The 13,035-nt window shown below is 52.1% G+C and overlaps 5 protein-coding genes; 1 reads left to right on the top strand and 4 right to left on the bottom strand.

Annotated features, from left to right (window-relative positions):
- Positions 1-3,984: 3,984 nt before the first annotated feature.
- On the bottom strand, positions 3,985-5,849 carry CHC_T00001722001 (hypothetical protein). XM_005712842.1 is given in 2 exon segments: positions 3,985-5,024; positions 5,025-5,849. The coding sequence occupies 1 exon segment, from the start codon at positions 5,847-5,849 to the stop codon at positions 5,025-5,027; it is 825 nt and encodes a 274-aa protein (XP_005712899.1). The 3' UTR covers positions 3,985-5,024.
- A 472-nt stretch (positions 5,850-6,321) lies between these two features.
- Positions 6,322-7,110, bottom strand: CHC_T00001721001 (hypothetical protein). The gene has a single exon (XM_005712841.1). The coding sequence runs from the start codon at positions 7,108-7,110 to the stop codon at positions 6,322-6,324; it is 789 nt and encodes a 262-aa protein (XP_005712898.1).
- A 980-nt stretch (positions 7,111-8,090) lies between these two features.
- Positions 8,091-8,261, bottom strand: CHC_T00001720001 (hypothetical protein). Its single transcript, XM_005712840.1, has one exon. The coding sequence runs from the start codon at positions 8,259-8,261 to the stop codon at positions 8,091-8,093; it is 171 nt and encodes a 56-aa protein (XP_005712897.1).
- Positions 8,262-8,472: 211 nt separating this feature from the next.
- On the bottom strand, positions 8,473-10,105 carry CHC_T00001719001 (hypothetical protein). XM_005712839.1 is given in 2 exon segments: positions 8,473-8,527; positions 8,528-10,105. 1 exon segment carries the CDS (start codon positions 10,103-10,105, stop codon positions 8,528-8,530), a length of 1,578 nt encoding a protein of 525 aa, XP_005712896.1. The 3' UTR covers positions 8,473-8,527.
- A 4-nt stretch (positions 10,106-10,109) lies between these two features.
- CHC_T00001718001 (hypothetical protein) lies at positions 10,110-10,625 on the top strand. Its single transcript, XM_005712838.1, has one exon. It carries the CDS (start codon positions 10,110-10,112, stop codon positions 10,623-10,625), a length of 516 nt encoding a protein of 171 aa, XP_005712895.1.
- The last annotated feature ends 2,410 nt before the right edge of the window (positions 10,626-13,035 follow it).

The following is a 13,035-nucleotide window of genomic DNA, read 5'->3' as shown; positions in this document are numbered from 1 at the left end:
CCTGTCGTAGGCCTGATATCGGCATGTAGTCCATGGGACTAGGGGCTAATTCGACTCTATCCCGCGACACGCGCTCTTCTTGGTCGCCTATGGCGACGACAACCGTGTTCTTCTCTGATTTCTTAACTGCATACGGTCCCGTGGCAACTTGTGCCAGCTTATGTCTAGGTTCTGTTGCGGTCCCCTGTTCCTTCCGGAGGAAAACGTAGGATCCTGAAGGGATGTCATACTTCGGTCTGCGAAGCCTTGCGTCAAAGTTTCGCTTGTAGCGCGCTTGTTCTTTTCGCATGCTCTTATCACCGCCTTTCATCAGGCTTTCCAACCACGACTGCCATTTCAGGTAATACGCTCGATTCGAGCTAAATCCTTCCAAACTTGGCTGCAATTGTAACGCAATGCTTCTCGGCGCCCGAGCTAACACCAGCTCGAAGGGCGCGATGTTCGTAGTTCGATGAACTTGCGTGTTGTATGCGAACGTCACAGCGTCGCTAAATAGGTCCCAGTCCTTGGGATGCTCTCCAACATATTTTCGCAACGCGGAAGTCAGCGTGCGGTTAAACCTCTCAACTTGGCTGTTGGCTTGCGGGTGGTACGTAGTCGTGAACACATTGCGTATGTGGAGAATTCGGCAGACATTCTGAAAGAACCGGGCCGTGAACTGTGTTCCATTGTCGGACAGCAGCTTGACCGGCGGTCCGTACACGAATACCCAATGGTGAACGAAGGGTTGTGCGATGTGCGCAGCTGATATCTTCTTCAACGGTACGGTTCGTACCAGTTTCGAGTATCGATCGCTGATCACGAGAATATACCGATTCCCTCGTTTAGTTGTAATTAACTCGCCGAGGATGTCGATTGCGACAAACTCCAGCGGGGCTTTGGGCGTGAACAGCTTCATTTCCTTCGTGTTTTTTCTTAACTTCACCCTTTCCCGCGCACATGCGGCGCAATTCTTCGCGACTGCGTAGCAGTCTAGGGCCATCGTAGGCCAATAAAAATATCTTCTCAATGTCTTGTAAAGTTTCCTGCCTCCCGGGTGGCCTGCTAGTTTTGCGTAGTGGCTCAACCCTAGGACGCGGTCCCTTAATGATTGTGGTATTACTACTTGTACAAACTCCGCCGCAGTACGGCATAGAGTTCCTTCGAGTTCCTCGGTCTCCGTGCTGAACGTTCTCACCTTTCCGGCGTCCATTTCTTCCTTGATGCGATTGCAGAAGGGGTCGAAGGCTTGCTCTAGAATGAGCTCCTCCGGAGTGACAGCTTGGAATTGATCCAGGCGATCAGGGGCGGTCCCCCCCTCAATAGCGAGGATGTCGTCTATCGCGTCAAAACTTTCCTCGTCCTCCACTGTACCCTCGGCCGGTTCGGCCATAAAGCATGGAATTTCCTCGTCGATTTCGTCGACGGTTTCTCCTGCGGTCCGCAACCTTTACAAAGCGTCCGCCTGGCTGTTTGCCTTGCCCTTTTTGTACTTGATTTCAAAATCAAATTCCGAGAGGCGTAGCCTCCATCTGATTAATCTCCCGCTGGGGTCGGTTACGTTCATCAACCACCTCAATGAGGCATGGTCGGTATGGACGATGAAGTGCTCGCCATATAGATATGGTCTTAAAGTCTGTACGGCCCAAATTACCGCTAGACATTCTTTTTCTGATACCGAATAGTTTCTCTCGGCTGCGGCTAACGTTCTTGAAAAGAACCCGATGGGTTTGCGTCGCGCATCTCGGTGTGTTTGAAATAATGCAGCGCCGATTTGGTAGTCGCTTGCATCGGTATCTACCGAGTAGGGTAGGTCCTTCTTCGGCAGGGCCAACACCGGCGGTGCCAGGATGGCGTCCTTGAGCTTATGAAAAGCTTTCTTGCACGGTTCGTCGAATCCTTCCAACTGGACCGGTTGTCCTTTCTTCAACAGTTGGTTGAGCGGATGTGCGATTTTCGCATAATGCCGAACGAATCTGCGGTAGACATTACAAAGTCCCAAGAAGCTTCTGAGCTGGGTCTGCGTTTGAGGGTACCTCACTTGTTCCAATGCGACGGTTCGCGCAGCGTCCACTTCCAATGTACCTGGCCGAACGACATGGCCCAGGTACTTGATCCTTTCGACGAAAAATTCGCACTTGCGAAGCTTGAGCTTCACACCTGCCTTCTCCAATACAGACAGTATTTCATCCACGTGCACGATGTGCTCCTCCCATGACTTGCTAAAAATTATTATGTCGTCCAGATACACCAAACAGCACTTCCAACGGAACGGAGAGAGCAGAATATCCGTTGCTCTCTGAAACGTCGCTGGCGCGTTAGTTAGCCCGAAGGGCAATCTTGAGAAGCGATACAGTCCTGAGTGACACGAAAATGCGGTCTTGTCGCGGTCGCGCTCAGGGATGGGCATCTGCCAATATCCCGAGATCGCGTCCAACGCGGAGAAAACCTTGGTGTCACCAAGCGAGTCTAGACACTCATCCATACGCGGTAAGGGGTACGTGTCCTTCACCGTCACTGCGTTCAGCCTGCGGTAGTCTACGCAAAAACGCATTCGTCTGTATTTCTGATTTTCTAAAATTTCCTATGCAGAGACCATGCAAGCCCATGCTCACAATTGGAGCGGTTATCATAACTTTTCCATGGGGATTTGCTTAGGCCTGGTCCTATGCAATACCAAACATGTTCCATGGAACCGTCCATGCACCAGTCTACGTCTGCATGGGGCAATGGTGGCCAAACCAATTCAGATATGTTCAATGCGAGCTCATGCAGGCATTGGTGTGCATGGGTGTTCATGGGCTCCGCATGGCGGATTCAATCCAAGTTTTAGTTTTGCCAAACATGTTCCATAGAACCGTCCATGCAACAGTCTATGTCTGCATGGGGTAATGATGGCCAAACCAATTCAGATATGTTCAATGCGAGCTCATGCAGGCATTGGTGTGCATGGGTGTTCATGGGCTACGTTCACACAAATGTGGAGTTTACATAAACTGGAAGCAACCATGTGGCTCAAGGGTCAGAACACTCCATTTAGAGTCTTATCTATATTCGCTGTCCGCGTTGCGGGGATAGAGAAACACCATTCATTTTGAACGCTCTTTTCGTCAGCCCTTGGTTCGCGTTAAAGCTGGTGCACACTTGTGCTTATCGAGTATGATTTGGTGATGCGCGATTATCTGAACAAGACAGAATGAGTGAGGCTATTTTGCTTTCGACTCTGTTGCATATGTGGTATTGCTTGAGAACAGGCCAGCTCGTCACAGCAGGCAGAAGTCGAAGCAGTCTTTCTCATGTAACATGTCCATATACAAATGACTAGAAGAGGGATGACCATGGACAGAATGAAAAGCAATCAATGATTTCTTAATGTGATGAGTTGCCGGAATAATCAAGAATAGTTCCAAGAAGAATAGAAAACTTGAATGTGTCATAAAATGATGAAGCTGATGGGAGCTATCTCAAACTAGCAAGATCTGACAAATAGCCGGAGATCTTGCAAAACGTCGTCGGTTTATGAGAAGTTTTCGAAACAAGACATCTGGTGTTTTCGTGCAACAGCGAGAATACAACAAGTCACACTCACCAAAACTCTTTGATATAGTTCATCAATAACAGAAATCCTCGCGCCTTTGAAGCGCCATCACAACCCTATTTTTTCCACAGCGTTGAAAATATTTTGGTCTTAGAGGCTGGTGGTGGAACATCTGAGACGCAAAGTTCTGTTTGGCCTCCCCTGCAGCCCCTTTGCATCCAACCACTGAAAAAGCACGGCATGATATGAGGATGTTTGCGACATGACAATCGCAAAGGACTGATACACTGCCGTCAAGTTGGCAACCTTTTCGGTTGCGCCGCTCTTCAGCAAATCAATTTGATCCAGGATGGGGCTGTCTGGGATGCTAAATTTACGCGAGAAAAAGTTCGGGGAGAGAGCAATGTCGTCCCAAAAGGGCCAAAAACCATTCGGCTCTCGCTTGTCGACGATATATGGATGTTGTATACAGAAAAACATTCAGCCAGCACGAATGCTTGCCTGCAGGAATTTACGAAGGTGCTCTGTCTAATAGTTTTTGAGCCTAATGTGTCCGTAATCTTGGCTCACGGCCAAGGCGCAGCGTTTGCGCAGATGCTCCGAGAACATAGTTGATCTTATCTGCCGATAGGACGTCATGCCTCTTTAATACCGTGAGCGGATGATTCAAAGTAAGGTTGCATACCAACATTGAAGCATTTGGCGATGAGAAACTCTTGTCGAGCAAGCATTCGGTAGGTCGACGATGGCTTGTCAGATACCAGAAAGTCCACTACCCATCGCGTTAACAACAGGACATGTTCGAAAATCAAGAAAGAGACCGCTGGATACCGCTCACCAACGTTACCGATAAAATCCGGGAGAGCCAGTTGAAGTGCTGGCGTCGTAATAGTAACGAGAGCAGCCGTGGTCACGATAGATGCAGTGGACAAAAATTTCAGTACGGGCAACCATCCTCCTATGTCCGCTGCACCATCAGCATCCGGTCGCTGGTGTACGGCGAGCATTTTGTATGTGTCCGTGCGGCATTCCGCCATATTGTTGAGAAAGTTAATCAGTGCTGCGAGCGGAAACGCGAGGCCAAACATCACTAGAAAACCATGTTGAATTACAACTTCTCCATAGTCTTCAACCGTCGACCGATACGGAGGCATTCTTAACTCTTCTACGAGATCTTGCGTGTCTGCATCGTCAATCGTAGCGCCTGCCGCGAGCAGTTGTATGCGCTGGGTCGTGTCCATTTCTTCAACTAGCTCGCGATGCTCTCTCCTTTTCAGCCACTGAGTGACGCGCAGTTTGATAAATGGCATCCCTACTTCCATGAACTGCTGCACCGTCGCCTTTGTGATGAGCAATGAAGTGAGCAGCGTCCCAAGCTCAACCATGCAGTCCGGAGCTCCAGATGCATCCAAAAGGCAAGGGTCTGATGGCGTGAATGGCTTGACAAACGCGATATAAAACAATGTAATGTAGTCTGTCGCAGTGGTCAGCAAGGTCTGTTCAACTTTCAAAATCGGATTGGATGTGCTTGCAAAGACGCATCAAACTTACTGGACACAAACTGAAAGGCAAATCGCTTGGTAATGATGCTGTTCTCAGACGCCTGAGTCGTACGATGATTCTCCCACTTTGACAGCTTGAGCGTAGCGCGCTTCCAAAGAGGGTCTGCAACTGAAATGATCACCGCCTGTGCCATACCTGGGGCAAACTTGGCAAACGCATGCGAGCCGAAAAGGCCGGTAATGGATTTTTTGAAGAAGAGGTTCAGAAACGAGCACGCGCCCACACATGATGCGAAAAACAGGGTGACCAACGAGCTGATGTAAACGCGTCGCTGGACGTCGCGCTTACTGGCATACGGAAAGACCGGCAACGACGAGAAGGTCAAGCCCGTAATCGGGGCGTCCAGCACAAAGTCTGGGTCATTCCCGCCGCCAATCCGAATGACGTCCTCGCCACTCGGCTCGAACGCGGCATGCGCGCCCGTCACTCGCAGCAGCTGCCCGCGGATCCTCGATCGCAGCCCCGGCTCTCTGGCGCGTTCGAAATTGTCCGCAGCCGCCCTTTCCGGACCAAGATCCTCCAGGTTGACAAACCCGCCGCGGCAATAAAAACCTTGCCTATCATCGCCTTCGAAATCGGCGCGAATGTCGTTTTCGTTGTCCTCGTAGAACTTGTCCAACCCCCACTTGACGTTGAGCACGGCGTTCCTGCGCTTCCAATAGTCGAGCCAATAGGTCCCCCAGAAGCACAAGCCGAGTTCAATCACACGTTTTAGTTTTAGTTTTGGCCGTGTACTGCCCGAAGAACGTCTCAACGTTCGAATCTTCATGACATTTGGCAGCGGGACACTGCCAAAAATTAAAATTGTGTAAATCTACAAATTATGTATTAATCTAAACATTATTTAAAATTCAACAAATTATTTATTTATTATCAGTATTCATGCAGAATTGAACTCGCGACCAAAAGAAAGGGTAGCAGGGGAGTGGTACCGAAGCACACCACCCCTGCTGAAACCCCTTCTCCATCGCCCCGCCTTTGCGTGCGCACAACTACCGACCTTTCTGGCGGTGCCAGAAGTAAATTTCCAACCAATTTATATCCGACGATTTCGTGCTACAGTATCGGCCCCCTGTGCATCGGCCCCCCCTTGATTAGTGAAAATAAAGACAGATTATAATGTTAGAGAAATAAATGAACTTTTCTGTATCGGCCCACCGCCCACCCTTGCAATTCAATAAAATTCCTCCCCTGCGCAATTTTACACGTGGCTGCAGTCGAGGCATTGCCCGCCCCAGCATTTAATATCCGACGCTCCTCTGCCAACAGGGGGCGCTGCAACTCCTGCAGCCCAGCCTCCCCCCTCTTCGTAACCTCCTGTTCCGCTTTCCACCACTTCCGGACGTCAGCTCGCGCTGCAGAAGCGTCTCCACCCGCACGGCGACAGCTGCGCCCACGACTCCGTCGTCCGCGCAGACGTGCCACACGCCCGTGGTGCGCCTGCCCCACACGCGCGCCGCTGCCGTCGCGCCGGCAAAGTTGATCGCAGAGAAGAGGCTGGCTCGTGCACAAAGTGCAGGGAGAGCTGATAGGACAGCCGATCTGCACCGCCAGATTGCACGCTCATCCCTCACGTGGTCATCAAGACGCACGCCAAGTTGGTGGCGCGCAACGCCGTCGACCTCTTGTCTCCGCCGACCCTTCCGCCCTCCATGAGCCCTTCGTACAGCTGCCTCTCGTCCAGCTCGCCCTCCATCCCGTCCCTGCTCTTCGCCGACACGTTCTACCTCCGCAAGTACCTCCCGATCCAGCGCACGCTCGTACAGCTCCAGGGCGCGGACCTCGTCCATTTCCACTCCTTCCGTGCCGTGGTGTAGCAGCAGACCAAGATTGTCCAATGCATGCACGTCGTCCCTCCTGTCAATCGCAAGCTCGTACAGCTCTGAGGCCCGAACCCCGTTCTTCACGACCCCCCCGCGCCGTCCTGCAGTAGGAGGCCGAGATGCACCATCTCCCATTCGTACAGCGTTAACCGCGTTCGTCTCGACTCCCTCAGTGCCCTTGTGAAGGAAGAGACCGAGATTGACCATCGAAGCGACATCATTACCCTTCTCGATCGCACGCTCGAACTTGTCTATGCCGTGTTTCCCTCGAATCCCTCCACATCATATGCCAGCAGCGTGCCGAAATTGAATATAGAATGGACATGATCTTGTTCCTCAATCGCCCTCCTCTATAGTTTGACAGCCCGCGCTCCATCCTTCCCAACTCCGTCGTTCCCATCCCTCATTACGTTGCCAAGCTTGTATATCGCGTCGACACACAGGTCTACTTCGATCGCACGTTCGTACAACTACACGGCGCAAGCCGCGTTCCTATCGACCCCCTCTGCGCTCTTCTACAACAGCAAGCCGAGAGCGACCATCGCGCTGACGTCATTCTTGTCGATCGCGTTTTCGTACAACTATGCAGCACGGACTGCATTCATGTCGACCCCGTCTGCCCCCTTCTCCAGTGGTGTGCCGAGCCTCACCATCGCGGCGATATGACCGTGATCCCCAATCGCACGTAGGTCCTCAGTTCGATCCCTCTCTCCATCTACTTTTTGATGCGTACTTATCTCTCTGCTTAACCGCAGTGTTGGAACACCTCCCGTCGACTTCCCCAATGAAATTGAACTCAAGAACCTCCTGAAGTTGGCTTGACCATTTTCTTCCGACTGCTGTGAAGTTTGATAAGAAGATCTTCTCTGTAGCTCGTGCCACGTTTGATCATCTTAACGCAGTATTTCATTCGTTCACGGAACTGAACGTTTTCATCGTGCTTCTTCTTTGGTCAACGTAGTCAAGTTCTATGGTTGTACGACGATGAGCTGCCAGAAAAGGCTCGAATCGATCATTCTTGGGAGTACGTTGACACTTGTGTGTGCTGAGTAGCTGTGGCAATGGAAGGCGTGTCGGCATTAGGGAACATCGGAGCGTCGAGCATGGTGATATATGAGCAGTGGCGGGCTCGTGTCCGACCCCGACTACCTGCCAACCGAAAACGTCAACCTCTTTTTCGATATATGTTACAAACAATTACGACATGCTGGATTTTTTGAAATCATCCGCCTGCACTGTTGCACAATCGTGCCTGTAGCCGCTAGCATTCCCACGCACAGAGAGCGACCTTCAACAATGCTTTGAGGTTCGGTGGCGATTTTTTTTACGATTCGCGATGTGGGCAAGCTGGGCACCATGCTCATCTGCTTCGTCCAGGTCATGCTGTGCGGCTTCGACGTCGTCTAAGGAATGAGAAGACACCGTCACTGCCCCAGTCTGCTGGTCGTGCTTAGAGTGGGGCGCGGCGCAATTTACGTTGAACATGCTAGCGCAAGAAATGCTTGGTTGTTCGGGGGAGGCACAGACAGACCGATCACCGGGAATTCATTGTTGTGTACTATTCGAACCTTTTTTGGTATGGCACTAGTATTTACGTTCTATTACAAGCCTCCAGGTTTGAGTACTACCCCTCGCCGTCGAAACTTATCGGATCAAACTGGGAAGACGTGAGCTCGCTAACGCCCACCAAGCCATCGCACACATCTCCGATCCAATCGCAGACATATTTCTTGAATGCTGAAGGTCTGAGAACGACGCGGTCGCAGTCCTTGCCCTCCTTTATCGAATACGGGCAGACGTACGAAAAGGTTATCTCCCTCGTATCGTTTGCATGCTCAAAAGTCTCCCCGCTGGCATCAGAGATCAGAGTCTTCTCCAGCTCTTCTGGAGCAACCCTCTCAACTATTTCGCGCAACGTTTCGTGAATACCCAGCGTTGCTTTCGGTAACAAATGTGAAAGCACGTCAGTGAACATGGCGTGCGAAACTCCACCTTTGCTCAGAACCTCCAGCAACGCAGAGTGTATATCGCTCTCCTCTGCACCATCGTCGGATAATTTTGTCGCAATGCCCAGCGCTGTCCTCGCCAGTGCCACCTGCATTACGCAGCGCGTCGCGATCCAGGCATCGAGGCGGGCGAGCGTCAAAATTGATGCTACGCCAGCCCTGAGGCGCTCTTTTCCCAATCGTAGTCCAGCCCACTCCTTGTAAATATCCCGAGCGGTGTCAAAAACGAACAAGATGTCAACGCCACTCTCTCCAATATTATCGCTCTCTGAATGCCCAGGCGGCACCACTGTACGCCAGTGGTCTAGGCTACCAGAGGTAATACAGTCAATACATGCTCGCATAATTTTGTCGATCCCGCCGCTGTCGTCATCTGCAAACGCAATTCCCATCATTTTCACGTCTTCGCCAGCAGCATTGTTCAGAGCATGAATGATGTAGTCGACTGAGGCACTCTTCAGCTTGTTTTGAACCGGAATACAAGTGACGTCCCACACCTTGGCCAGCCTGGTCCAAACCGTTCGCTTGAGGCTGGACATATATGACGACGCCTTGTCAGCCACCTCCGCAGAGAGCTTAGATGCCCCTTGGATGCCATTGAAGATGCATGCGCCTGAAATCTCCTCCTTGGATGCTGCTCTCAGAGCACTGGTAAGCGATCCGCTTTCGAGAGCCATCTTGTATGCAGTGCGAGCCAGAATGGTAGGAGACAATTGCGGCGGTAAAAGTGCGCCGTTTGTAATGCCTAGCTTCGCCACATCGAGTGGTGGTACCGCCGCTCGAGTGCCGCCTCCCAGCAGTCCGATCCCATGGCCTTCAGCGATCTTCAGAGGCGAGGGAACCCACCGATAGTCTGCAATTCCTGGCGACTGCTCCATCGGAGTAAGATTGCGCATGCAACGACGCGCGATGTCATCAGAGGCATATTTCATCACCACGACAAGGTCGCGTTGAAGCGGGGTGATCGTGTCAAGGAATGCCTCGTCCTTTTGACGCTTCTTCTTGGTCGCAATGACTGCGCGCTCCGCAGCGGCGGCAGCCTGGCGTCCTCCACGAGACGAACCTGCAACCAGGACCTCCAACGCAGCCTTGGCATGCGAGAGCTCCATCACCTGCGCATTCAGCCGAGCAACCTCGATCATTAACGAATTGATCTTCTCACCTTGTAGCTTTTTCACTTCTTGCATTGTCTGCATATAAATGTGTTGCTCATCAGCCCTCGCTCTCTCACGGTTGAGCAGTGATGCGATCTGCCGCTGCGGTACAGCTGCGTCGGCACCCGCGGCCGTGTCGCCAGTCGACGCTCCGGCGACAACAGCGGGGGGCGAAGAACTTCGGTCCGGGGGAAGGACATCTGTAGGGCGACTGAGTTTGGGGACCGTAGAATCCAAGTGTAGTGCCACGTTGGTGGCCAGAGGCCCGATTTCACTGTCTAGTCGCGTCGGGATCGCCGCGCTCAAGTCGAGAGCGCTACCATCTCCCTCCCTGCTCTCGGGCTCATGGCTTGAGATTCCGTGGCTTCCGCGGTTGGCTCTTTTCCTTTTACGAGCCACTGAGGGAAGTCCGCAATCAGCCACGGTTCTTGTCTCGGAAGCGAGGCCACGCCGCAATCGCTTGCTTCTCCGGACCGGTGACTCCGGTTCCTCATCCAGCCTCCCCCACCGGCGGCCCACAGTCATCAGGCAGGCCGAAACAGTGGTGCGCCGACGGACCTGAGGTTCAGACCTCAGGAGGATTGGCGAAGCTGCGTACGTACTCGTCCTCGCCAGACTACTCCACCGCAGAAAATTGCGCCTGCCTGAGGCACTACCTCAAGCTTTACGCCGGCAGTAAATTTTTGCTGGAGTAAATTGCTCATGACCGTTACAGAATTATGTAGCGATAGTTTAATTGCGAAACATTATAGTCAAATTTACGCTAGTAAAGTTGAACGTTTTATTTGAAGCCCTTCTGTAGTCGACGACCATTGCCGCACGCGACGAGCGCGTCGGCACGTCAGAGGAAGGAGAGACAAGCCTACAAAGAGCTGCGCGACGGCGCTGGGTGAATGCGATCCAAGTTCGCCCGGTTCACATGCGGGATAGAGACAACAACTTTTTCAGCCTTCCAATTTTTCCTGCGAGTCTATCGGGTGGCGTCCAGGCGCGACGTGTGGGTCGAGAAAGACGGGAGAAATACATGCGGCGCTGATCTAGAGGAATTGAGGGCGTGTGTATACTGGTAGCATTTCGCATCTGGCACGAGTGATAGTACTGTACCAAGCAACAGTAGGATGAGTGTGGAGCGGGGGGGTTTCGGGGTTTGTCGCTGCGATTGGGGAGACCAGACATGATGCGTTTCAGGAAGGGGAGAGAGAGGAGGGGTGCGTGGGGGCCATGGTTTGCTGGCGCTGAGTAAGACCAAAGAAGGAGGGAGGCGATGCAGGCATCGGGAATGGTTTGTTGAGGCTTCTGTGGATGTGCCGCGGAGCGATGTTGACCGAGCTTCTACAAGTGGTACATTTGTTATTGCGTAGAACGTCACAGCGAGAAGGGCAATGCTATCGGGAATGGGATTGTGTGTGCAGCTTGAGGACAGTTGGGCAAATGTTTATCGCAGCTCACGTGTACGCAGGTGCATGTGTGTATGATTTTTGCAACTGCCAGGCATTTTGCTTTCTGAAGAATCGTGCATCCTGATTACATCAGCTCTCTTGAGCGGGGAGGCATGAAAACACTTTATCACGATCGACATTGTGGGACGCTCTTTGTCTCGATTGACTCAGTCAGTGTCTTTTCAAGATTTTGACGAGCGGTCCGTATTCTCAGAGTTGTCCCAGCGGTTCCGATTGCAGTGCTAAGGCTGCGATTAAGTAGAAGGAGCATTACGGGTCGTGAGGTCTGTGATCATGCTGGTCTGCAGTGGAGTACCTCATCTTACGCATTGGCTGCTTAAATCGGTTGATGTAGAATCGATGCGTCTCCCATCCACTGCGGATGAGGGATGGTTGCGACCTCGTGCCTCTCAACTCATCATCGCAACGAACGACGTGAATCAAGCCGCGGATTGAGCCGACATATTGCACATCAATGTAAGCGAGATCTGTCATTTCCGTAGACGTTTCAGCTTCGCACGCAGGTGCTCCTGGAGAAACAGTTTCATCTTCTCCCCTCACAGCCCAACGAAGTTTCACGCAGTTCAAGGCGCGGTCAACGGCATCGATTTCGTCCCCGTGAACACGATCGTAGTACCGAATGAAACAAATCTCGATGTCATCTCTCTTCACAGATGCCTCAGCCAGGAGGTGACCCCGTCGCGGGATTTTGATAGCTATAAAAGCCAGTACTTTCGCAATGTAGACCTTTCGAGGCACAATTCCGCCTGTGCCTCCCGTCGGATCGTCGCCACTCTCCTCAATCATGACATTATCCTGTCTCGCTACTTTGCTGCTGTAGTAGCTGTGTGACGAGACGGCACGCTGCATCTCTCTGTCTCCATTGTCCATAGTTAAAATCTCAAAGTCGCCAGCGCCGCTCTCAGGCGCCTCACAGCCCTTTAACGTTGGGCACGGGAGGCCAGCAACAGATGCAGTAGCGGGTCTTCGCACAACAGAGTCAGCCGGTGGCCTGTGCTGCTCTTGGATTGAATCAACATACCACTGCAAACGTCCGGGACCTCCGACATCTTCGCAAAGTTCTTGCACCGCAATGTTGGGTCCTAGCTCGCCTGAGTGCTGGAGAAGGCTGCCGCATGAACCTGCATGTGCATGAATCTGTGCCCACATCATTATGTCGCCCCCACCAGACAAGCCTGCAGCGTCCTCACGCACTATCTCCTGTTTGATCTTTGTGAGTGATTCCGTCCTTCTGCGCTTACCCATTAGCTTGGCGATGACTTCCTCCCTGAGCGGAAGCATCCGGGTGCTCATCGACCTCGCACTGGTCTCTTGAGCTCCTTGAGCAAGCACCAAGCGCCGCATTGCCTCTTCCTGCCTGGTGTCTTTGCGTTTCGAAGTCTTGTCATATGCTGTCTTAAACAGTTTGTGGCTTGCCTCGTACGAGTCCGCGCTGTAGTTTGATAAGCTCCCACACATCTTGATGTCTGAGACAAGGTGTCGAAGAGCATGGAATTTCGGAAGTGCCATACC

This window comes from Chondrus crispus, genomic scaffold (assembly GCF_000350225.1).
Source record: "Chondrus crispus Stackhouse genomic scaffold, scaffold_11, whole genome shotgun sequence".
Lineage (NCBI taxonomy): Eukaryota > Rhodophyta > Florideophyceae > Gigartinales > Gigartinaceae > Chondrus > Chondrus crispus.
Note: the sequence above shows the minus strand (reverse complement) of the source record. Positions and strands in the feature narration are given on the sequence as shown.